This window comes from Excalfactoria chinensis, chromosome 9 (assembly GCF_039878825.1).
Source record: "Excalfactoria chinensis isolate bCotChi1 chromosome 9, bCotChi1.hap2, whole genome shotgun sequence".
NCBI classification, from domain to species: Eukaryota; Metazoa; Chordata; class Aves; order Galliformes; family Phasianidae; genus Excalfactoria; species Excalfactoria chinensis.
In genome coordinates, this window is record NC_092833.1 from 7,278,783 (window position 1) to 7,305,895 (window position 27,113).

Consider the following 27,113-nt stretch of genomic DNA (forward strand, 5'->3'; position numbering starts at 1 on the left):
CTGCTCATTATTCAGTGATCATTAATCATCGCTCAGAGCAGTTTCTCTGAGTGAGAAAAAAAAAAAAAAAAAGGAGGAAAAAAAGCGATCCTAACCTTATAGAACACATTTCTTTCATTTTCAATTGTCACTTTCTACTCAAAATTCAGTTTCTTATCATCTCTCCAGACTACACAAGAAGTTTGGCTTAGAGGCTATTTTGAAAAGTAGAAATCAAAGGGGACTTCTAAACTGGAGTAACTTCTCTGATGTTTCTAGAATTAATTTAACAGTGGGTAAGATTTTGCTCTCTGGAAAATCACTTAATAAATTTGTCATAGTTCACATCATCTGCTTGCTATTAATAAGGCTGATTTTACGTCATTGCATTTATCTATATGTATCACAACGAGCACGCAACTTGATTGGTTTTTTCAGATATACATTTTAAATAAAAATACTTCAGTTATTCTCCATTAGAAACCAGATCCTTTTCTCAGCTTTGTAGGTTAGAACTAAGAAAATATCCTTTTAAATCACAGAAGTTACTCTGTAGCTTGGAATGCTCAAACTAAGGCCAAGCTCTAACCCCATGCATCCCAGATAATTTTTTACTAAAAACTTTTTATTCAAAAAATGCCAGTCTTGCTTTAATATTGTATTAGCTGATAGAGATTGTTCAGGTGATACAGACTAGTGCAGACAAATATAAATAAAGAAATTTATCTGTGATAAATGTTAACAACAAATCTCTTTAGAGAAATACTTAATCTAGTGTGGCTTTTCCACTATATATTTAAAACTGGGATCTCAACTGGATATTTGAGCTTCCAACTACAGTGACATTAAAAATCATAAGGTGCTGCACAACATAACTGCTCTCAATGGAAATCCAAGGGAAAAAGTAGACACCAGTGACAACAGCATATTGCTCCCAAGGAAACACCCTCTTCTGATTTTCCTGTTGCTGTTATAAACCACAAACTAAAAAGAAAAGGTTCTTAATAATTTTTAGAGCTGTTTTCATTTGTGATGTTATTTTACATCCACCAAGTTTCAGCAAATCCGATTGCCCTAATAATCTTCAAGAGTCCGTTTAGTATATGTTTAAAATAAAAGTATTATTACAATACCAGTTCTAAAGTTATAAATAAGATGCTAGTACTCTTGAATTTCCTCCAGAATGTTTCTTTCCCACTGGAATGCATTCCCAGTCCAGTGCACGCTGTTTACAAAGAGTAGGCTATTAACACAGATCAAGTTAACAAACAATATATAACTATACTTCCGTTTTTCCAGTTTCTATCTGTCAAATAATCTTTGTTACTAATCTGTAATGCTAAATTTTGTATCAGAACTGAGGTCTCCAGGGCTCCATAAAGAAAACAGAAGCCCAGCTGCAACCAACCTAACCCTCATTTCCCATATAGCTTTGAAAATCTTGCCTATAAAATATACTTGCAACATAATTCCTATACTTCTTAGATCATGTTTCTAATCTATTTTAATCTTGTAGATTCTTTGGGAAAGTGGATGCCCCTTCAACTAGGAGACCTTTCTTTCTGTACCCTGAGCAATTCTTCTCTGATAATAAACAGCATAAAGTAAGTGCCATTTTCTGCATTATTGCATATTCTGCAAGTCTGTATTTTGCATTCACACTGTGAAATACGCACCATTTAGAACTCTCTATTAGTCACCTGAGATATTGTTCTTCTTTATTTCCCATAGTGAAAAAGCATGTATAGTTCCATGGAACAAAAAGAATATAAGCAACAGATGTAAGAAGAGACTTAGGCATGAGACTCTTATGTTGAGCATAGGAATCCTCAGAGCTTCTGCCGAGAGCCCTGCTATACTTTATTTTCACCAGTAAAGCTCCTTAATTCCTTACCAGTCTTTGAGGGGTGAAGGAGGCTTTTCCAGCACTATGTAATGAAGGTACTGCTTGTTCAAAAATCTTTCTGCATTCCCAAACTACCAAATGACCTATCTTGCCATAGAAGTCTGTGAGAGAGTTGCTGGCACAAAGGTCAGAGATGAATGAAAAAAGGATAGTTCCACTTTGCATTCCCTTTTGCCACAGCTCTCTGATACTTATGGCATGTGAGCCTCAGATTCAAACTCCTGCTTCACCTGGTTAACCTTCTTCATTTTCACTAGAGAGGGAGCCAAAGAGAGACTCCAGGCTCCTACTGCCTACAAGCTGCTCTACCTTGCTTAGTGTTAGCCATTATTAATTAAATTAGATAGCTGGGAAGTGCATGAATACTTAAGTTTGATGTGGTAACAGATGACCTTGGTCCTCATCTTGGGTAAGAGAAAGTCTGAGCATGAGGCATTGATGTCTAATTCTTTTCTTCTCTATTCCTTCAGCTTTGTTTAGGTAGTTTGAATATGTAGATTTTGCTAGGTGACAAATTGTCTAAATCCATATCTGTTTTGGGTCTAGAAATATATTAAAGGAACAATGTACAACCATTATTTAGCAGGGAATTTATTTTGGGTTGCCCTGCCCTCTTATCATGAATAAATATGCAAATTCATCAAATTCTTTGTATGAACTGTAACTGGATGGTTAGAAAAATAGTTTAGAAAAAAAGGTGTGTAAAATGAATAGTAATGAATGGCCTCTGAAGACTTCTTAGTTAGACTCTGGTGATTCACTGCTGCAAACAGTATTTGTGAATAACTGATCTGGTCAATGATTTGGAATATTAATACAGGAATACAGTAGAAGAAAAAAACTTGCCTGTAGGAACCTGACATTTTCTGCACCCAATGCAATATTATTTGAAAGCATGGGGAGTATCACATCAAGCCAGAACTTGTATTTTTTGCCATTTAACAGAAGGGGGAAAAAACAGAAATGTAAATGAAACACGGGAGAATTCAGAATTTTCCAAATTATGCAAGACTGGCAAGTACGAAGTGCCTCAGCTCTAAAATATGCTACATCCAATGTTGTCATTCCACAGCTAGAGGAAACACCATATAAATATTTGACTTGAAGTCAACTTGAGAACTTGACTTGAGATCTCAGTAGAACACAAAATAAACTTCAGACTTTAAAAATAAATAAATAAATAAAATCAAAGTAAATAATTAGTGAAGAACCAGAACAACAATTCTGCATGGCATTTCTGGTTCTGAGTGTCTGGCCTGCCTGTGTGAATAAAGGGGAAATAATGTTTGTTAGAGTCCAGTTAGCTATTTTTGTATGTTGGTTGTTTTTTATTGCCACAGTTCAGTTACTACAAACCTTTTTTTTTTTTTTTGCTGTGTCTTCAAGAATGGAGTAAGTAGAATGCATTGGCTGTCTGGGTACTGCTGGACGTTTACAGAGAGCTTATGTACACAGCCGCTCTCAAGGCAGTCTAGGCTGGGACTGGGACATTCTAGACCAGATGCTGTTTAAACGTGGAGGACAAAAAGAGCCCTCTCCTAGGCATTTTACAGAGTAATGACTACTCAAAAACTATTTAAATGCTCAGAAAAAGCTGCACATAACTATTTGTTTGCAAGAGTTTCTTTTAGCAACAGCTGGTTTTAAGAAATCATGAAAAACGATACTGAAATTGCTTTGGGGGTTTTGGGGAAGCTCTGAAAGTTCTGAATATTAAAACATCTGTCCAACACACAGCTAGTAAATATGAAATTATTTGTGGTTTTACAGTAAAAGCCAGCAGGGTGTGTTTGACATAGAGTAGAACAGGGAGGCTGTAGGAAAGATTTAAAGCTGTCAAGGAGCTGAGAGAACAATTTTAACAGAGGCATTGTGAATAGGGACAAATGGGGTCAGATTACATCAAGGAAGGCATGAGAAAAAAGATATTGGAGTCACCAAGGCAGGAAAGATGAACGTCTGGCAAGAGTTTAGCCATATGAGTGGACAGGAAAGGCTATATAGGAAATGTGTCAATAAGCAGCATACGTGATAACTAAACACATAACAGACGACTTTATCATACCTAAATGCAGCTGACAAATAGCAGCTCAAGTTACCAGCATTTCTGGGAATACAAGACCACTGTGAGAGGGACAACATATGCATGAACAGCAAGCAAACTAGAGAACAATGTGACAATGACAGGCAGAGATGGACACTGACTAAGAACCTTGTCACACCGCTAGTTTTATCCATTTTGATCTTCTAAGAGCAAGTACATTGCTTCCATCTGAGTTTCTATCTTCACTTAGAAAGCACAAAAGCAATGGCTGCTAGTTCAGATGCAAGCCTTCTGCAGAATCACTGTCAAACATCCATTGATATTGTGATAAAAGCAGTTCACCCTTACTAGTCTCAGGTACGTATAGAACAGGCTGAAACAGCAGAATCACAAAGATCCAAATAAAGAAAGAAGGGAAAAAGCAGGAGCAACTACCAAATACCGTCCCATCAATGCAGCAGATGATTTGTACAACATAAGCACACAGAAGAAAGTCAGTATTTCACTTGCTCATATTTCCAGAGACAGACTCTGAGAAGCAGTACAGTCTCTTAGCTGTGACTCAGCCTGCTATGCAAAAGTATAGGTCTGGGTTTTTTTGTTTGCACAAGGTAGGTTAGGTACGTGTGAGGTGAGACAAATACAAGATGAAATAAATCCTACAAATTGCTAATGGTAAAAATGTGCCTGAATGCTGCAGTCAGGAGAGAAAACCTGTGCTGAGCCTTGATTCCTGACCAAATCCCCAGCTGCAGAAAGTGGCATCACAGTGCCTGTGCACATACAGATTGGTGGGTTGATTTATAGAATGTTTCTTCTTTAATAAGAAACTGTATCCTCATGTGCAAGTTAAGGGGAAAACCTATCAGTTCCACAAGACTCTATTCTCAATTTAAAGCTGCAGGAAACATAATTAGAATGTAACAGAAGTCATTAAATGAAGGTGCACAAAATACACGCCATATCCTCGATACAGGTAGACCCATCTGCCTGATGACTTTATCAGCAGTTGTCTTCTATTTTTTTTTTCTTTCTGTTTTGTTATTTATTGTAGCATCCCTGCTGAACATCACTATTGGAAGTTTTTATTGTGTTAAAAGTTTAAAAAGCATAATTCTAGATTGAAAATGCGTGTGCAGTTGTGCTATGTAGTTTGACTGAGATTTGTAATTTAAATCTTTCTTGCCAAGTATGCTTTCTAATCTACAGAGAATTTTTCATCTCATATTTTATCTCCCCAAAGAACCTTACTCTATCTAGATATGATTAGCTTGTAGCTTGAAGCCAGTCGAACATAGCTGCAGATTGTAATCATGCAAGTGAAAGATGAACAAAAACCTGAGGAGTGGCATTGCTTTCTTTTCACAATGAATAGCAATATTAATAAGCCAATAATATGAAAAAAGAGAACAAAGATTTTATTCCTGCTTATGTGTGAAGGTAGTGATTGACTGATTGATATTGCAACAGCAACAAAAAGAGTCAGAATTTAAACTGTGTACTGTGAAATATAAAGAGTGGAGATGAAAAAGAAATATTCATTTCTTCAGTATGAACATTCTATTTCTTCCTATAGCTTTTACTGTACAGTGGAATTCTTCTCACCATTGTTTTGGCAACAGTGATTCACTGTTTCAAAATGCAGTATGCACCAATACATTCTTCTTTTTGTCATCTTCTAAATCAGTTTTGTCACTAGGAAAGTTATTACATGACCTTTTCTTCAATAAATCATCTGCTAAGAAATCAAGTAAACCTCACTGAAGTGTCTCACGTAACTGTAAACCAACAGTAAATTTGCCTTAAAGTGTTCTGTGTAAATCACACAAGTAGGATTGGAAAAACAGAAGAGAAATGGACTTTACTAATCCTCTTCATACTCAGTTACCTGAGGCACAATGACGGCTCAGCTGATGAGTATCATTACTATTTAGTATCTATAGACCTGAGAACAACTGTTCAAATGAGCACAGCTGTGTTCCTAACTAGGCATTAGATGGTGTCAGAAGAGCTTTTGCTTAGTGATATCTAACATGCAAGACTAACATGCAAGTAATCACAGATAATCCCTTATTTCCTTCTTAAATCAGAAGTTTTTATAGGGAGACCTAGTGGAGAGAAATGTGCCTCAGAGATAAGACTTAAGTGGATGGGAGTAAGAAGGGTTGCACTGCAGTAATATTTACCTGAGGTTTTATAACCTTCTTTATTGGTATAGGACCAAAGAGAGAGACTGTCCTTTCATATGCTAGTACTGGGAGAGGTCAACTGATGCACATGCATGCATGTCCAGCCACAGGCTGCAGCAAGGGGCACACATGTATGAGGACAGCAGCCCTGCATGTATCAGCAGCCCCCCTGGGAGCTAACTTAGAGGTGACACTGGGTGCACCTGCACCCACTGCTGATCTGTCCCCAGTCACAGACTATTATTACGCCTTTCAAAGCTGAAGTGAAGCCAAAGCTTACTTGGAATGCAGAAATGGCCCAACTCTATTTGTGTTTGATGCTTTAGCCTGGCCATAATGAGAGTGCAGAATGCCCGAGAGACCAAAAAGCCTGAATGTGAGCCTTAGCTTGCAACACTGCTATGGAGTCTTGCTCAAGAAAGTCAGGAATTACTACAATTCAGTGTTTTGATGTGTCTTCTGTAATATATATGGGCCATAGAAAATGTCTGTTGAGATACAAAGATGTGTTTAACTTAAAGGTGCAATTGCAGATTTTCCTAAGTAATTCTGACAAGGTGGCAAATGTAAGTCAAGATGAATGACACACATCTCATTCTGACGTTATAAACTGTCCTCAATCATATTTTACCACATGTAAATCAGACTACATACTAATATTCATTTATGTCACAGTCTGTCAGTTAATCTGTCTAAGAATTAACAGGAGAAACAGAACAACCTTTATTTTGTTTCTTACAAAATCATTTCTTAATTTTTATTTTTTTTAAGGAGTTTCTTAAATTGTGATATCTCCAGGTTGAATATTTTTCACTTTGCTTTGAAGTCGTGTGCTGCCATTTTAACTTTATGACCTACTAACTCATTCTTTGCAGTGATTTCCAAGTGGGATGTGTGCCTAAGTGAGCTAAAAAGTCAGTTGAGGTCACTGAACATAGCTGGAAACTGTCTATAGACAGGATTCCTGTTTATCAGGAATCTTGAAACTTGCTTGTTTGTTTGTTTAAAAGCTCCCCACAATGTTCACTCTTTTTCATACAGGATTTCAAACAGTCCTTTAGATACACAGTATTTTTGCATTAAAGTCATACCAACCGATCCAACACAGTTTACAACTGCACAATATTATTTAATGCTTTTTAAATATTCTTTTAATGAGTATAGCACAACTCCAAGATCCCTCTGTTCCTGAGTTCCATTTAAATCAGAGCCATTAAACCTGAATGTCTTTGCAATGAAAAAGCTGCACTTGGTCTTTGAGCGATGACTACAATCTCATAATTACTTGGGTAAATGAGCCATGAAACACTGTCAGCTGTACTGCATCCAATATATACTACCACTGAATATTTTATTGCACTACAAAGATTTAAACATTACATCAAAATTTACTTAACTCAATGTTATTTATTAAGAAATCTTACAATAAATACTGGGTAACTGACAATATTACATGCGTATTTTGAGACAGGTAAAAATATAAACAAATGTAAAAAATGAGAGGTAAGAATTTGCAGAAACCATAATGAAAAATGATCATAGAAATCCAAAAATAGCTGTTATATAAATGCTGATGGACTGTTGAGAAAAATATTAACAGCACTAAGAGACCTCTATATGAGAAGAAAAGGGCTGACAATACCTAGTTTGCAGAAGAGATAATAAAAAGATATTGATACCTACAGGAGTTGAAAACATCATGATTTAATGATGACTATGGAACTATTGACAAATATTGAATGGGCAGTAGGAGTGTTAGGTAAACGAGATTCACTGCTGAATTGGCATTTGGACAGCAGTGATTTAGTTCACCAGTTAATAATTTCAATGATTATCATTATTATAGCAGTCAAAGAATGAAAATTTCACTCTACACCAAGAGATGTTTGTATCCTAAAGAATATAGCTTGCTCAAAACATTCAAGGGTTTTCCTGAGTTCAAGACAGACAATCAGGAAACTCCTTTCTATAAAAGAAGTTTCTTTCTGGTCCACAGATCAGTGGGTGCTTTATATTCTGAAATGTGAAGACCTCTAATCCCATCTCATTATCAATATAAATGTCTGATTTTATTAAAGACTCTGCTAAATCCATGGCTTTAGCAATGTCTGATAGCAGTAAGTATCGCAGATTAGCTATGGACTAAGAGCAGAAGTTTGTATCTATTTTCTTCACCTTTGTTCAGCTTCAAATGTCCTATCATTATTATATTGACAGAGGAATTAAATGAGGATCATTTTGCCTTTTCTTTTTTACCTCAAAAACGTTCCCTCTGTCAAGAAACTTTTAATTGAGATTTCTTCAGAACTCCAGGTAACAGCAAAGTCCGAACTTCAGAAATACCTTTCAAGACAACTAAGAATGTTAGTAGAAAGACCTGCTGGGGGAAAGTTTCCAAAACTGATGGACCTCAATGATTCTGTGATTAAAAGGAATTAAAAAACCCGATTCAACAGAAATTCTGAGGAAAGTGTTGAGTCAAGAGGGTGAGAATCAATGCCTTGCACTTTCTCTCCAAGTACTGAAACACTGCTAAAACATTATCAGTCTGCACAGAAGACAGACATGTTCCTGTTTACTATTCACTCTGAACTACTGCATGAGTAAATTAGCTGCTGTCCTAAAACTTCAGACTGAAAATCAACAGAAACTCTGAAACATCCATCTTTTTGGCCCACATTTGAAAATACTACATTTAAAATATGAAAATATTTTGATTTAATATTTCCCATCAACAAAGAATGATCTTATGTTTGCAAGGACCAGTTACAGTAGATACCTCATATACCCTTTATTAAATAAGCTTGTATTGCTATCAAAGATAATTATGATCACATTGTGATTTCGGTATAATGTAAATTAGATTAGAAAGTACCCTGTTGTAGAACAGGACATGAAATGAACTACAAAGAAATATGTTTGAAACCATTTTAGCATTTTTATTGGACTATCTCAGCCAAACACTAATAAAAGTGCTGAAGTACAAAAAAAGAACTCATACCTTACATACAGACCATTGGGTATTGTAGATGAACACTTAACTGTGCAGTTTTCAAATGTAAAATACACTTTTAGATAAAACAAATGAATGCTCTTAGTACAGACATGAACCTTGCTAATTTTGAGAGTTTTCAGGTATTTATCTACCTGTGTTTGTTTCAGTGTCTCATATAAAAAGGAAGGGACATGTGAGTATCATGTTTGAATATCGTGTTTCCTAGTTAGGGTTATTTCTTTTACTCTTTAATAATTGAAACCCAAACATTAGATATCTAAAATCAGAGTAAAATCAGAGAAGCTCTATAAGTGTGCAGACACAAAAAGAAACCCATCAGTCCTGGCTGGTTTTACTTTTTAAACAGAATGGAAAACTGAAACTGTAGAGAGGCTAGAAAAGACCTTGTTTGGGTAGCAGCTCATGTTTGTACTACATTTAGGCTATATTCTGCCTTTGCTCCAAGACCTTTTAAATTGGTACTTAGTGTTACGCTGACTTCCCTATACCTATTTCATGCTCTCGATGGGCTCTGTACCTACAGCTTTCCACACATGAATCAAACCCATTTTCTCTGGAATAGAGGATAAGAGGTACAGATAAAATTAGAAATTAACAGAAGTTTATGACCAAAGATTTTCTCTGGTGGCTAAGCCAGCATCCTTGCTATAGCAGACAAAGAAGGAAGAGAATGTCAAGACTTCTTGTGTGCAGCCTAGGTTCTAGCATCTGGAATATGATGTGCAATGATGTTCACTTACAAAGTGCGAACTGTGTTTATTCAAAGAAAAAAACTTTAAGCAATAGATCAACAGATATGTCTAATGTGACATGAAATCAGAGTGAAAAATATTCAGGAATAAGAAACTTACAGGCTAGTAAATAACTTTTCAGGGTGAATATGTTTGTCCTGAAATAATTCAGAATGAGTCAGCAGGCAATGAGTTTCAGAATGCTGCAACTTGTTGTAAGTAAGTTCTCTCCTTTCACTGCTATTCTTAATTGGTGCATTGGATAGAAATGCTGTTTTAATGCATTAGAACATAGTCACAGAGTCCCAAAGATGCCTACTGCTGTGATGCTGTATTTTTTAAAAAGCTCATACTTAATAGGTTTGAGGCTTTTGAAGTGTAAAAAAAAAAAAAAATAAATTTGACCAGGATCAGTGTTCTGTAAAGAGTCTGAATCTGCAGTTATGAATCTGTGCCTCAGTGAGCTACTGTATCTGAGGAGCACAGAAACAGGGAAGAGTCAATACTGAGTAACAAGAAAGCCATAAAGACTTCTTCCAGGTTCACAGCCCATTCCAGTTCCTATTCCTCAGGTAGCCACAGGGAGTCAATTTATGACAGTTAATTTTTATTTCTTTCTTTAGTTTTCTGGTTCTGTCCCTGTGCTACTGGGAGGGGAGGAATGAGCTAAAGGCTATGTGGCATTCATCTGCTTGCCCAGTTAAACCACAACACTAAGCTTCCCATGGAAGATCTCATTTGTGCATTCACAAGTAGATGCTGATTATTTCTAGTGAAACTCAATACTTTGCAGATGCTGGATTTGTCCAGCCACAACTTAGAGACTGGCAGGAAATGTGGTTAGTTATTGCTGGTAAATGTCAGTGGGTAGAAATTATTGCCTATTCATTTTGTTTTGTAGGATATAAACCTATAAGATCCCGTAGGATATGTGAATGAGCCTTTACAATAAATCTACTTCACTCCCTCTCCGGTTTCTCATTTTCTTTCCCCTGAAGGCAGAATAAACTTGTAAATAATTGTGCTTTATTTTACTAGCACTGAAATCTGATTAAGAAGACTTAAACAGGCACAACAGTCAGCTCTATAAAGGAGTTTTCCAACAGAATATCTGAGCAGTTTGTAGAAGTAATATCGTTAGGACAAACTGACTGGATGTGTCCCAAGAGGGATGCACTACTTCCACTGTAGGGTCTTCATAATAATTAAGCATCTTGTTTAACTAACAAATAAAATTCACCATTCTATGGGATGAGATTCAACAGTCTTTAAAATCTAAAGCAACTCCTGTAGCTTTTAGTAGAAATAGTTAAGTAGAAAATTGCTTTAAATGTTTCCTGGGTGAGCCAAATGAATGATAATCAAATTGATTAAATGGAAATGCAGTTGTGAGGTATTGGCTGCTTTCACATAGAAAATGTACTTTGTAAATATATGAAGAATAAATGGGTCTGATGAGAAACTTTGGAGATATTTGTATAAAGTATTTTAACTTTGGGACAGCTCTAACACGGTTGCAATGGATCACACTGGAAGGTAGTACCTTAGGTGTGTATGTAAAACTATCGCACCAGCAGACAAAGAATTTTTTCCTAACCCACATGGAATACCAAGCTAAATGAGATTAGTGAGATGAATATGGCAAGCATGTGGGATTAACTGAAAATAACACTAAAAATCAGCTGTGTATCCCCTTTTCACTTGCTCAGATTGAATGTCACTAGAAGCCAATGCCCGGATTTCTGTCCATAGGGTGTAAATGAAGAGTAACTTAATGAATAACAGGGAACCTATACTGCTATTCAGTAGGCATGATTGTATGTTCCAGACACCTCTCTCAATGTGATGTTTTAAATATTTTACTGATCTTTGAGTAATTAGAGAGCTCAGAGAATCTCCCTTTCTCTTCTAGGTAAGAACAGCTCCATCAGATGAATCACGAACATTTGCGTATCAGCAAACCAAATCTGTGATACAATTCTTCACAAGACACAGCAATTACAAAAAATAAATTAATGTAGAGTGAAACAGAGGAAAATGAACTCTACTTCCCCTGTCAGTGCAAGCTGCTTACTTCACTGGAAATTACACTATTTTTTTTCCCCAGGATGCCTGTCACTGACAGACTGCATGACATTTTCTCTTTACTTGGCATATTAGGGCTGCAGTTGGACTGAGGGCTATAAAGGAGCAAGCAGAGCTGTGACTTAGGTATAGTGAATGATCTGTCCTCGCCTCTACAGTGCCCACTGCTCACATGAGCAGTTTGACACTGTGTCAATTCTGTCCAGCTCTGGCCACCCCCTTTTCCCACAGTTACTTTTAACCTTTAGCCAAGTTAAAGCACTTATGTTCTGGATGACAAGAAAAAGGATATCAGATACAAAAACTGTATGCTAAACTTAAACTGACGTTAAGTTTCCAGGTTTGTGAAGAAAGCAGAAAGCTACCAAGTAAGAGAAGAGGTGCAACTTACTCAGATTCAGGTTAGATTTATAAATGCTGGTCACTCACATTGTGCTGCTGCATTTGCATCAGAATGATGCAGACGTTGCATAGTGCTCACCATTCCTATAGTACCGTGTAGAACAGGGAATGAGAAACAAAGCCTGCCATCGAAACTGCAGGAGAAGGCTGGGTGAGAAACATGCAATGTAATTATTATGGCATAGGCTGATAAGGACACTGGGGCAAATGCCACTATTCCTGCAAAAGTGTGCCGAGGGATTTGTATACATGCATATTCAGGACATCAAGCAGCTTTACAGCTCTTCTAGAAGCACAAATAACCCTGAAGGCTATGTTAAACGGTATTCTATTAAAGGTAGAAGGAGTAGTTACTGAAGCACTATCACTGCTGTATGAAATACATTATTTCATACACATCAGCATTGGCTCCAAAAATTCACGCCACAGCCACTGATGTGGGCCAGGACATGGGTGGAGTAAAGCATCCATGTGGTAACGTGCTACAATCAGACACAGACTTGACGACAGGCTGGAAAATATTTTTCAAGCAATAGGACTGATTAGACATTCACAGCTAGAGCTGCAGAGCTGTAGAAATGCAAATAGATTTGTTCCCCATAATGGCAGCAATTACAGCTTTGCTTCATCCTATAGATGGATCAAAGAGAAGAGTAAAGAACTGACATTTCTGCATACTTCTTTCATTATTTCCATGGTCCCAGGTTTTTATGTATACTGGACAAAGCACCCATGAATATACGGCAGTGTAGCCTTTTAGGGAGGGAATAATGAGCTATAATATATGGTCTAATAGCTCTTTTCTTGCTCTAATTTCTCTGCCTCCATGTTCATTTTATGACTTTAGAGATCAGAGAGAAAAAGATTACAGTTCTAAATGAGCCAGACTGAACATTCCCTTCTTGGGAGGACACTGATATTACATCACTGAGCATTGCCTACTAAAAACTATGGCAACTTTTGTTCTTGATATTGTTATACAGCAGCTGTAGTCAAACGTTTTTTATGCACTAGGACCGTTTTACGGAGCATCTGATTAGACTTCATTCTAAACTGTAAGTTGCAGAAATCCCTTATTTTTTTCTTTTGTTTTGTCAATCTCATATGGACAATAGATTACTCAGAACCGTTGCCAGTAGTTGAGTGTACCACAGGCTGAACAGCAATGTGTAAAATACTGCTTGTATCACAATAAAGAACTCTTTCCTAAAGCAGGCAGGACCTCTACAGACACGCAGGTCTTTTGAAACCATTCACAAAAGTGAGAAGCACTTCAGAAATAAAGAAACATGAGCTGTTCTAGGTTGCTTGTTGACATAGTGCCACGTAATTAAGTTAACAAGTAATTTTGGAATTTATAGACAGAACTTTATAAGGTGCCCTTGAGATCTCTACCTCCTTCAGTCTGGAATCCTTTTTATGCTAACTTAAATATTGGTTTTGTTGTTGTTGTTTCAATTATTTTTATTTTTAATTACACTTCAGTGCTTTCTGCACAGGCACACTGCTCTCATTCTTCCTTTTCATGATGATTTCTCCTGTAGTAAAACCACTGGTCCATGTTTTGAAACACTGAAAGGTTTAGAGACTTTACAGAACTACTTGCACTTGTCAGACACCTACTGAAGTTAACAGAAGTTTGTATTGCACTTGGAAATAATGATGATAATGTTTTTTTTTTCCATTAAATGAATGTACAGTAAAAACCGAGTTGAATATGGAAGACAAGACAGAAGAGTGCAGCAGAGCTGTCTGCAGTTAAGCACTAATGATAAGAGATCGGAGAATAAATCTTGATCCTGTCTGATAGATGAAGAAGCCTCAAGACTGGAAATGAATGTTAAATACCCACCCAGCCTCACGAAGCCGCGTGAGGCCGCATCCAGGGTGGGATCAGCAGCTCTGACCACTTTCCAGACTCTGTGTATGAACTGCACTTTGCCACCCCCTGCTGTCCAAATCCTATCCAAGCATTTTGTCCAGTCGAAACCTTGTTCAAAGCAAACGATGTTTTCTGGGCTTGGAACTAAAGCAGTGGGCATACTTGCAGTGCCCTTCTGCTTCAGAAAACATGAGCTTGGCTCTGGGATGTTCCCAGCTCCCAGTACAAATCCAGAAAGAGAGCTGTAAGTATAACTTCAGTACATTTTGATTGCCTCTTCTTTGGAAACTTATCCGCTGACTGCATTTGGGATGGGACATAGCCTCAAAAGGATGGGCAGGGTTCTGCATGGAAGTCTCTGGCCCACAAGCCACTCTGTTGCTGTCATACAGCACGTGGCTTTGACTCAGCCTAAGGAATCCCTACGGATGGATTTTTTCCCAGCTTTTCCCACTCTTCCTCAACTTCTTGCAGCTCCAGCCTAAAGGATAGCCTTGTTGTGCTAGAATTTGTACCCGCTTCTGCTGACTGACAATATTTTCAAACTCAAAGTAATGTTACTGAGTGTTAGAACTTCCAAAGGATAAAAAAAAAAAAAGAAAGGGGAAAAAAAAAAAAAAAAAAAAAAACCAAACATACCCAGAAGCTTCATTTATATTCACTGAAGCTTGAATCTATTTGGTGGCATAGAAAGCCGAGCTGTCTGCAACACCTTACCAGAAGGAAAAGCACAGATGAAAGGAGAAATCATGGCACTAAGGATTTTACATTTCCTCTGCACTTTGATGTTCAGCTTTCACTCCACTCCCTACCCGAAGCAAACTAACACCATGGTGTGTGACTACATGCTTCTAAGTGGTAAAGTCTGCCTCCAGGCACCCTCCTCATAGTCTTTCTTGCTACACTTGAAAAATCATCGGCCTGCCCAGCATTTGTTCGAGTGACAACGACCAATACTAAAAAAAGAGAAAGGCATCCTAAAGGCAATTTTATCGACTGAAAATCATACAGGAGGCTTTTTATATCAACTGTCAAGAGAAAATTAAAATTGTCATAAACATATAACGATCAAAGAGATCAAAGAAGGAAGAAAAAGAGGGGATAGAAACTCTGACACACTTTAAAGGCAGAAACCCCTGCAGAAAAGGAGGTATGAAGGCACAAATATATCCACATGGCATCTTGGCACCACACTGTTAAAACTTTCCTCAAGACACGGGCTTATATATTACTGCTACAGAAAAAAAAAAGAATAAGACAGCATTCCTGCAGGGATGTTGGCTGAATAACATGGCAGTGTTTCCATGTTAATAAAAAAAGCAGCAAAAAATAAAAACTAAGTCCTCAAACAAGATCTTCATTAAATGACATAGTTTGTTTTCTTTGGATTGTGCAGCTTTTAGTTTACATTTGGATCACATCTTCCAGCTCTTCACAATGAGGCATCACCAAATGAATAGAATCTGAGGTTTCTGAATAATAAAAATATCCCATAGCATAGCTCCAAGATAAAGAGGTTTGTCAGTAAAACCAGGTTCGATAGCACAAGGTGTGGCACAACTCTGAAAAGTGTAACTTTGCTTTCAGCCCTCTGGCCCAGCTGTTTTTCATCCTTGCAGCACAATGGGGTCAGTATCTAGAAGCTGCTGTTGAAAAGAGACATAGGCAGAGTTTGAATAATTAGTTCTTCTAAAGCTGAAGCCACCCAGGGCTGGGGCCTAATAATGAGAGGAAGAATACAGAGCAGAAAAGGTTTTGAACAGTATAGTTAGAAGCTCCTTGTTTATCAGCCATGCCAAGCCTACCTCATGGTGTGCATATTTTTCTCCTCAGCAGAGAAGCTCTCACTAAGGCTCTTTAACCAAGGGGGACATTACTTGAGAAGGCTGGTGGGAATGTTTGTCCTTCACAAGGGAACAAGAAGGAACAAAGTCTCGGGTAAGCACCGTTCTATGTATTTATGATTATGGATTACATATCATCTTAAGATGTCATTAATAGATTATTCTTTCATTAAAACAAAAAATATTTACAGCATCCTTGTTGTATGTCATATATAAATATGACAATAAATAAGAATATAATATATATATATTATATATAGAATATAATAAGATAAATAAGAATCCACATTACTGAAAAAACAAGTTGATAAAGTTCACGTGGGGCAGGTAGAAGTAACTTCTTGTGTTTCGATGCACTGAGAAAACAATGACAAAATGCACGTGCTTACAATTATAATTAGATAATATTTGGCAGGGTTAAGCTCTACCTTCTCTTCCCATTTATCTTTGAGTTGTTCATTTGTGAGCGTGCCAGTTTGACAGCCCCAAAGACAGGGAGCATCTGTTTGCCTATAAAGGAAATATATTTACAACATTCACTTCCACAGACTGCTCCCGAAAGAGTGCTTCAGTAACACACTTGAGGGGCGAACAAGAGGATCAGTAATGTAAAATCCCCAGCACCTCGCCAAGAGTACTAATGAAGCTGCAATTTACCAGTGAAAGGTTGGAACTGTATCAGGTTTTGCAGCCTATTTCTGTTACTAGAAGTGCAAAGGGACAACTAGTTCAGGCCTCTGAGTCACTTCCAAGCTTGCCAGTGTTACTGTAGCTAATGCAATTTTGTTGGTGATGTGCTCAGATTGTTGTTTCATCATCCTTGTCTCTACTTTGAAGTACTTTGAAAACTAAGCAAAGTAATCTGAAAAGCAGGCTGCTCACATTTTGACGTTAGTTGTCACAGCCAATAATTTTAGCTGAGAAACTCCCCAGTTTACTAAAATCCGTTCATCAGAATTATTTAATTTACGGTATTATTTGGAGTCCTTGGATCAATGTTTGAAGCACCACGTCAAGGCTGACACGTGTTTGATGATTCTTAGCCTTCCCTCACAAGCAGCACTCCAAGCTGGAGGAAGAGAAGTGAGTGGCCCAGCCCATGCAGGCTGAGGGAGCTGACCTGACCCACCACGAGCTGCTACTGGCTCTTCCTGAGTGTGGATCCAGCACATCAGGCCCACAGTGTTGACAGCTGCCCACAGTGATAGCGTTAAAACGGGCTGCGGGGGAGCGGCGGTTTGAGGTCGGCTTTCGGTCCGGTCCGGGGCGCAGGCGGATCGCGGCCGCCCCCTGCTGCCCGCAGCACGCCATGCCAGGCTGCAGCAGTCCGGTACTAGAGAGCTTGCCTTGCGTGACATTGTTCTCGCTGCAGAGCTGAATGCTAACGTGAAATACTTCCATCTGCTGTTTCTCTCGTTTTCTCTCACTATAATTCTGACGGTAGTTGTGTGTGTGTGTTTGTTTTTGTTTTCTTCTCTTTGATGCCGTTTGAAAGTAAATGCTGTTGGCCTGTTTCTTTAATAAGGAAAAGAGTGCAGAAGGTTCAACTGAACATGCTGTCTGTCACACACGTGACCAAATTCGGCAGCAAGCTGGGATCAGTCAGGGTATTATGGAAACCATGAGTAAGGCTCTTGCACCGAATGGCTGACTCAGGATCAAACAAATGCATTCTGGCTATACTGGAGGGCTGGTTGGGAAAAGTGCCAAAATGGGATTAGGATTTGGACAGGAAATTAGGTTCTACAGTAACCCAGCTACATTTGTAAGCCCTCTGGCTGTCGCAGTGCACTTTGATGCTGGCCTCACTGCAGCTGTTCTCTCTTCCACTACACATGTTGATCTGAGTCACCTGTGTGGGGATGGCAGAGAAGGGCATTCCAGATACCCACAGCTGTGCATCAGTCACATGGCTGCCACTGGCTGGAGCAGGGCATTGCCCTTCAGAGTTATGTGGCAGCTCTGCCACTCAGTCCCATCCCTTAACCAACAGGTGCTTTCCACATCTAAAGAGCATCAAGTATCCTGCTTCATGGAAATCAATCTGTTCTCGAAAGGTATTTTACAATATTCCAGTGGGAGAGGCTACATAGTACTGTGGTAACAGGTAATAATGTTATGTTTTCTGGATTCTACATAATAAGTAAGGTACAGGGCTAACTGTGGGCTTCTGCATGTACCAGATAAAATAGCATTAATAAGATTACTGAAAGCTGGTTGAATCAAGTCACTTGTCATGGAAGGGCATGGTGGGTGGAAAACCCACTCAACTGCTGGGCTCACAAAGTAACGAATGCTGGCTTGGAACTGGGTTACTAATGGCATTCCTCAGAGGTGGATACTGGGAGGTATTTAAAATGTGATCGGAGGAGGCTCAGAGCATCTTGTTCTAACCTTCAAGTTTTCCTTTTTCTTTAGGTTTCCCCCATAAGGGGTTGGATCAGAGATGTCCAGAGGTCAGTTCCACCCTAAATTATTCTGTGATAAAAGAGTGTTGAAGAACAACTTCAGTCAGAATGTTGTTTGAAGGGAGAAAAACTGCAGTCAGCTGTACCCACATCCTGATGATCAATGGAGATCAACTGCATAAGCAAGATAATATGGTTTGCAAGAGGACCGAACATTCTTGTGCTATTGTGACACATCTGTTTTGGCTCCTGCTAACCTTCACAGAAGGGCTCGTTAGGTTGGAAGAGGTGGTGGTGCAATGAGCAAGCAGGGGCCAAGTCAGGATATTTAAGAAGTGCATGATTTTTCTGCATAGGGTATGGAGCTGCCTACGAGCAGAAACTAATTAGCATTTCAAGAGCCACCTACATGCACAAAGTCCTTGCTGCAGCAGGAAGTACAATAATTCTAACCATTTCTCTTCAACAAATGCAGAGGGATTGTCAGGAATTACCAGGTCACAGCCTGAACCAATGGTTAAGCAGCAGGTGAGAAGATGTGGCTAACCCAGGGAGCTCAGGTGCAAGCAAATGCACCTGAATGACTGGAAAGGGTGGAGCCAGGATCCAACCCTCCTCACCCTCATTTAAGGGTTAGCAGCTAAGAGAGCAGTATTTCTCTGGATGGAGATCGTAGTTCTCTTGAGCTGGCTCTGGAAAGGGGTGAGTTACTTTTCTTTCTTTGTTACCTGGTATTATTCTATAGTGCTTGCATCATGTTAGAAGGTGTTGTCATTGCCTTCTTTTGCCATACAATGTAACTTTATTATTGTAGTATTTGTATTTCTAATGAAAGAGAGAAAAAAGAAATGCTGTCTGGGAAGCTAATTGTTGGATATGGGAAGAGGGGGGCTAAGACAACTGAATGTAGAGAAAAACAAGACAGGAAAGATCAAAGTACAAAATGGCTGCCTGAGGTAGGCTAGAGACAGAACACGTATGTAACGGAGGTCATGTCATTGCTTGTGTTGTTTCAGAAGAAAGCAGTGTAGTTGCTGCAAGCCATGTCCTACAACTTAGTAAAGCCATGGAGTTTTGTGTGGCCTGCAGCAATGCATAATGTAGGCTGAATTAGAAATCTGCTTCTGAGCCATCTGCTATTCCAAATGCTGTTGGAGCCAATAAGCTGGGTTGAAGAGGTGTATGGGTGGTCTACAGCTAGAGAAATGGGGAATGGTGGTATTTAGAGACAACACTGGGTGTTAGTTCTTTAATGATCTGTGAAGATCAGGGAAGAAGACATGAGGAGATCTATGCAAAAGTATTAATTTCTTCAGTAGAAACTTCAAGTGCATCTGGGAAGGAACTTTATAAAACAACAGCAATAGAAGCCAAGAAACAAATAAGATCTTGCCTCTAGACAGAGGTTTCTTTTGAGGAAAAATCTAGACTCAAATTGTTTTCCTATTTGGCAACAAATGCCATTTGCTCTTTTTCCAAAAGAGTGCATGGCTTACATTTTTCTTTCTAGCTTCCCCAGCCACATACATTTCCCTTTAAAGTGAGGTTTTTAATATCTTTAGTATGCTAAGTGGTTCTTCTGTAAGACAGAAATAATTGCACCCTGCTGTTCGCCACATCTGTTTATAAGAACTGTGTTTTCTGCGTGATCAACTCTGCTGCAGTAAACAACATCAGATGCTTATCACAGAATGGCCAGAAATACTAAGACTGAACTCACAGCAACATGTACTTGAATGTTTTAGGATACTCTTGGAAGCATTCATCTCTGAGTGGATGTTAGTGACCTGAGAAGTGCTACCTTAGATCAGTATCTTGGTTTAACTCAGCTTGTTGTCCACAAGTTGACAAGTCATTTGAATCAGAGTGGTTTTTAATTACATTATAGCTTTAGAAATGCTAGAACTCAGAGTTACATCTAAAAGTAAGTCTCTTCCCTTTTTGATTCCCTTTGCAAAATTCTGTCACTCAAGCCATCGTAGTGAGTGTATACTTTCAAACTACTCTAAACTGATACTTTACCAACCTGTTTGGCATTTGTTCAACATCTTGTTTAAAGAGTGATGAGCAGGGACTACTTCTTGCAGCTTCAATTGTGAATTACAGCTTGCAACTCCACATGCGGAATTATTTTAGACACACACTGACAAAAGAATCAAAGCTGCCCCCACACTGGGGCAGTGAGCTGCACACTCACAAGTAAACACAACAGATCTTTTCCTGCTGGGCCTAAGTGTTACTTTGCCTTCTCTGGAGAGCTCTGGAGAGGCACAGTATGATTTTTAGTCTAAATAATGCCTGTAGAATTTACTCATGTCATTGAAAAATGGTACAGTACTGCCTCGTGACTGAAAGAAAATGCCTGCGTTAATTCTAAATGGGACATGAAAATAGCAAAAAAGAAAAAAAAAATTAAAAAAAGAAAGAAAAAAGGAAAAGCATTACCAACACAAGCACTATATTTTCACACACATACACAAAATGTATATATACATTACTATATTGAAATTAATGTCTGGTTATTAGTTTTTTCATTATTTCCAGCCATAGGCTTCAAAATATTAATGGGAATTATTAAAGACAGACATCTGAAATATATTCAAAATATTTTATCACTGGAGGGGGCAAATTGCCTATATATGATTTTCCTTTCTCTGTCAGTTAATCTGTACAGCACCAGGATAGTTTAACATTGCTCTCACCTCTGTTTGCACCTCAAAGCTTTTATTCTTGCCTGCGAGGAGCCTAAGCATTTGCTATTTACAGGTGATGCATGAAGGAAAATCACACCTGTATTATTTGGTAGGACTGTGTGGTAGAAAACAATCTTTAAATTAGGTAAAAAACACTACTTGTACATGAAGTAATTCTGAACTAATACAGAAATGATCCACTGGGAAGGTAAGAGCTTATGTGGTGTAACTGCAGATAATCTTTTTTAAAGGTATTTGCTTGGTTTATGGAGTGATCTGTAACAGAGAGATATTTTCTGCTGCCCTTAATGGGGCCCCATTTTTCCTTGCAGAAATAGTTTCTAAAATCCAGAAGAATCTCACAGTACGGTAGATATGAGCCAAACATTTTTTTGGCTTTAGCCTACTGTTCAGCACTGTATGATTCTTTGGTTTTGCTCTGCTGAAGCACAGAGTGGTTTCCAAGCTGCAAAGTCTTTCCACAGCCCCCAGATGTGAAAGAGTAATCAGATTTTTAAGCTCAATACTGTTTCACATCAGCTGACTCCATTAGTGTATTCCAAAAAGCTTCAGTCAGAAAGCAATACAGAACATGCCCATAACCCAATTAAATGTCCGTATGTTTGTCAAACTACCCAGATATCTCTGGAAATTGTAAGCACAAAAAGAAGTCAAATCCCTACTCCTGCAGTGCACAGGAAACATGCTGAACACCTCAGCTGTGTGTTGCTAAACACATAATGAGAAATGAACCTGTGTGTACTGAGAGTATGTCAATGTGTCAATATATCAATATCAACAGTTCTGTCTCATAATGTTATGAAGCCAGAGGAAGCTACTTATTGTTGAGAAAGAAGTTGCAAGTTTACAGGAAAAAATGAATATGCACAATGAGGAGTCAGACTTTTCCTTGTTTGCTTATTTTGAAAAACTATTTTCTATCGAAAATGATTAATTGTAAATAGACTGTTTAAACAGTAAGCCAATGAGAGGATTCTCTTTTGTAATCTCTAAAGTACTTTCACTGCTGGGAGCAGTTTGGACTGGTGCTGATGGAAGAACAAAAATCCTCGGGTAGTTATATCAGGATGCATTTTGTCAATTTAAACAATATAAAATTTAGCATTTCTTGCTACTGTTGCTTTTAGGAACTTATTCAGTCCACCCAAGAGGGGCCAAAGTGTACAGTTAAATAAGGAAGAAACCTTTTCAGATGTCAATTGAATCTCGATACCACAAGCATCTGAATGTGAAGTGTCCACTTAACAAAGCTGCAGTGGAAAAGCCAATCTCATGTCTTTTTTTGTCCTCAAACATATTTGGAGTGGTATTTGTTAATTCCTGGTATCTCTTTCCATCCCTCTCATATGTTTATATATAGCTGTATGCGTGGGTTTGATTTTTCAAAATCATTTAAGACTCAACATTTAAAAGAAATGAAAAATACAAAGGAGAAAAGAAAAACTGTGAACTATAAAAACTGGCCAAGTATTTTAGCATTAAATATCTCTCCACAGTGACTAGTAAATCAAGCAAATTTTGCAACAAAATTAGAAACGTTTTACTTAAGAAGGATGGAAATGAAAGAGGATTTTTTTTGCCCCTCTGTTCTTCTATCTTCCTCTTTTTCTGCAGAAACTATTTAGTCATCTCCAATTCACACATGATGTGATAATAAGACTTTAGCATGACCTTCATTTAAAAGGCTTCACTTAGCCTTAGAGGTGACTCCAGTAATTTTACGTTATACACTGTGTTTCTGTCCATCCCCTTTTGAGCTTTGAAGTCCTTCATTTTCTATTAGAGACTTGTTCTCGTATGGAATGAATTCTGGTTAGAAGCGTGACATTTCAAATGAGAGAATGGTTCCTTTACTCATGAGAGGTGGTTAAGGTTACAAGGTTGTAGAAAGTAGGCTGTGCTTCTATCAATCATAGGTTAGAAGTGCAGGACACAGCTACCCGAGTGCCTCAGACAGTTCTTACCATCCAGCAGTCTTGCCTGACATGAAATCACTTTATCTATTACACACGTTGTGACTTCTATTGATCAGGGTGAGCAATTATCTTTACAGTTTAGGTTTTGATTAAAAAATAAAATCAGATCACTAATTATGACTTCAGCAATGTAGCAGGAGGCGCTCACTTACCCTATGACAATGCAGGAGATGGCAGTTCCCAAAAATGCATATGTTAAAATTGATCCTAAGTTACGAAAGAAATGTCTCTGGGGAGGAAAGTTTTTTGGGGAAAAGAAAACAGAAGAAATACAGTCAGCAAAACAACATTAAAACTGAGTTGCATCTAGAAGTGCCATTCTTATCTTTCTTGCTACAACCCGTAGGTATAAAATGAAACAGTCTGGGCTATAGATGATTTTTTTTTTTTTTTTTTTTTTTTGTCTCTTTCAGTGCCTTTGCAATTCTCTCTTTTATGTGTCTGGCCGAATGCTTTAGGTTCACAGTAAAAGTGTCTGATATAAACTGTATCATGACCTTATCCATCGAGTAAATGAAGTTTTGATCATGCAGTGTATGAAAAATAGACAGGCTGCTGCCTACTTGTAGTGTTATTTGAAGTGTTACCAGATTCAAAGTGGCCTCTTCTGAATATAGCAACATCTGTGAGTTACAAACTGCACAGTCATATCTTTGCACAGTGACAGGGAGCAGGCTGTATTTTTTTTTTACCATTCCTGTCGAGTTCTTACCATGCAATTTAATTGTTATCTGACTTTTCTCTGTTACTGGTCTGCTGGGTCTAAAAGGTAGCAGTCACACTAAGCCATTTCCATAATTTAAGACAGAGGCACTTACCTTCTTTAAACTGTATCCAGCATGAAATATAATAGGTGGCAGCAAAATATTGAAGAAGATGGAAGGATCAAAAGTCATCTGCCAAAAAGGACAAAAGAGAGGGTAAGAAGCCAGAATGCTATTCTGGGTTCTGTTTTACATATTAATGTGTAGTTCCTTACTGCTCATATATGTAAAATACTATTTGAATGTTTAAAGAAGGAAATTGTGGGAATCTGCTGATTGCTTCTCTAGCATCATTTCCACTGTGCCATTAGCTCTGTCCTGTTGCCTACACATCTTTCATCTGTTTTGCAGGCAAAGGGGGTTCCTTTTAACCTCAACAAGCTCAGTTAGGTGAAGGTATGGCAGTGATCTCTTTGTGATTCTTGCTCTGTCCCACTGCCTGGCACAGAAGCAGGCAACACTTCATACTCCATTGCAGAGTTTCTTATGCTCAGATTGCTGTGTAGTGACAACCCCATTCTTAGGTCCTCTTTGAGTGCAGTCTGCTTGAGATGCATCTGGATCTCTTTATGTGTGAGGGACAAGACAACCTCTGTCTCATTTGCTTTGTAAGAAGTAAGAATTTCTTGTACTACCTCCTTAGTGTAAAGCTGAAGCTGTTGTATGGGAAATTCACTGCAGGAATAGTTCAGAAGTACTGTTTGTGATGCTGACCAGTTATCTCTGAGCTCTCCTGAGCTCACTTGATTGTATCTTTCATAACCTCAATTCACCTTGGCACATGAAATAAAGAGAGAGAAAACACAAAGGAAAGCAGTTGGGAGACACAGGTAATCTTCTGAAGAGGCCCAGTTTTCTGAGCTTCCTAGACCAATTCAACCACAGCCAAGAAGCCAAGAAATGAAGTTTTGTACAGAGAACAGGGGATCAAACTTCACCCAAGCAATCTTGTCTTTTGGATGTGTAGCCAAACCGTACACTGAGCTCTGTTAAAAGATTTTTAGGAGAGGAAGATTTCAATTTAAAAGATATAACATTACAGAAGACTTACACCTAGGAGTGAAACAATGACTCAATCTCCAGCTCAGTCTCAGTATTTTTATGTGAAGAAGCAGAGTTGTTCTCATCAAAACATGTGGGCTCAGCGTCCAAACACAAAGTGTTTCTGCAAATTTCTGTAGCTTTTGTTTCCCTAAGATATCGTACTATATCATGATAAGAATAAGGAGGGGATTTCCTACTCTTTAAAGGTGTTATATAAGTCTTACTTTAATGAGAGATACCAAGTTGGTGATGATGCTTGCTCTCTAAAACCATATACAGAATAGCATCCATCAAAATTCCAGAGTGAGGTTATTGTTTTCTACTAAAGTTACTTAAATTCCTCTGGCAGTATCAGTTCAAATATGTGCAGTTACCTACAAAACAAGTCCCCAAATGGCTTTGAAGTAATTGTATTCCAAGGTTTTATTTTTGCGATTTGGTGAGTTGGAACTAATTGTGGAACTTGCTATGTAATTTATGGAGACTCTGAAGCCTCATCACCTCACACAGAGATTTATTGAATCAGATGCACTCATAAATTAGAACTCCTGTCTACTTCAGATCATTCAATCATTGGAAACTTCACAGCCATTTGCTAGCAGCTGGATTTTCATAATAGTGTAATAAATTTTATTTAGAGCTACAGTAAAGATGGTCAGAAGGACACTGGGTCAGTATATCTTCTCTGTGACCAAATAGAAAAAGAAAAGCTCCTTAGCTCTTGGAAGCACTGTTCTGTGTCTCTGAAAAAAAGCATTGGCAGTGATAGAATCCCTTAGCCAAATGTTGTACACAGGCTAATGGCTAAATGTCGGTGAACACACAGCAGGCTGTATTTGGTTTTTTTTCCCCCTTATTAACACTGTTTGCTTCTGTGCTGCAAATAGACTGAGGTCCAATTTGTTTACAATAGCTGGACAACGGATTTGACACCAGATGTCAATGGCTATTTTCTGAGTTGACTCTGCTTATTTTATCTTGTGACACTGGCAAAATCTTTAATTGATAAAAAGAATACTGTAAAATTTACTTTTGATACTTCAGAAAGCAAGAATGCTTCATAAGACGGGCAAAAGTCCAGAAAACTTCAGAGAAAACTCATGTTTGCACAGCCTGTTGGGTGAACGTTACCTAAGTAACAATCATGATTGTTACTAATAACAATAAGAACATTCTCCATTTGCAGATCAGTAGCCAAAGAAGCTTTCTTCTCATTTCACTGTAGCTGCTTTTTCTTTGCAAAGTTCTCAAGGCTTAAATTTCAGCTAGTTTAAAATACATTAATTCTTTAATTTCAGAGAAGCTGTATTATTACATATGAGCCAAAGAGCTGGTTCATTATTTCCTCTTTCAGTTAGGTGGGAACTCTGCATATCATCTATCAACAGCTACAAGGTGAAATATTTAAACTGATTGTCCTGCATTCATACTTTATCATAATCTTTTTTTGTTATAAATTGTGTTTGTAAGGGTTTTGGCCTAGATTATATTAAGCCTCATTTTATCCTCCACAGAAGAAATACTTAAAGCTTCTTCACTTTTTCCTGGTGCATTTCTACTTGCATACAGAGAAAACTGATTTCTGCCAGTTGGTAGCAAGCTTTGAGATTGTCCTTCAGCAAGAAACTAACAGAGAGTAACCTAGTTCCACCTGCAGAGAGCTGTCGTCCTGTCCTTCTTTTCTGATCTAGTGTGGGATCAGTGTTTAGCTTAAAAAGGGCAATTAGTGTAAAACCTAGGCAAACCAACTTTACCCCTAAGTGAGTGGATACAGTATAAGAGCAATAGAAAAAGACCAAAACACCATAGAAAACAGAGTGGCTGAAAAGTTTTCAGTTTTCTATCTCATTCTTTGTTTTCTGAATGCTGTTGCAAATACTGAAGTGTCATAAAACTGGAAAACCATCCAGAGTTCACATAAAGTGCATTCTTTACCTAATGCTATTTTATATACATGAAAAATGTGTCGTTTTTTTCTGCCACAGCCAGAATGCAGCTGTCAGTACACTGTCCAGGTTTGCCTTCAATTTCAGGCTCAGACAGTGACCAAGAACAATTTTTAGTCACTACACTTCAGGTAACTTTCAATAGACAGAGTTCTGCTTCAAGCTGGAGAAGAAAACATTTTA

The 27,113-nt window shown here is 38.1% G+C and overlaps 1 protein-coding gene across 1 annotated transcript in view; it reads right to left on the minus strand.

Moving 5' to 3' along the window:
• SLC9A9 (solute carrier family 9 member A9) overlaps nt 1-27,113 on the minus strand; it is a 153,831-nt gene that overhangs the window by 120,754 nt on the left and 5,964 nt on the right. The window contains exons 3-4 of the mRNA XM_072344119.1: nt 23,995-24,072; nt 23,329-23,405 (exon numbers count right to left, since the gene is read on the minus strand). Coding sequence (XP_072200220.1) covers nt 23,329-23,405; nt 23,995-24,072 — 155 coding nt within the window. The remainder of the gene's footprint in view (nt 1-23,328; nt 23,406-23,994; nt 24,073-27,113) is intronic.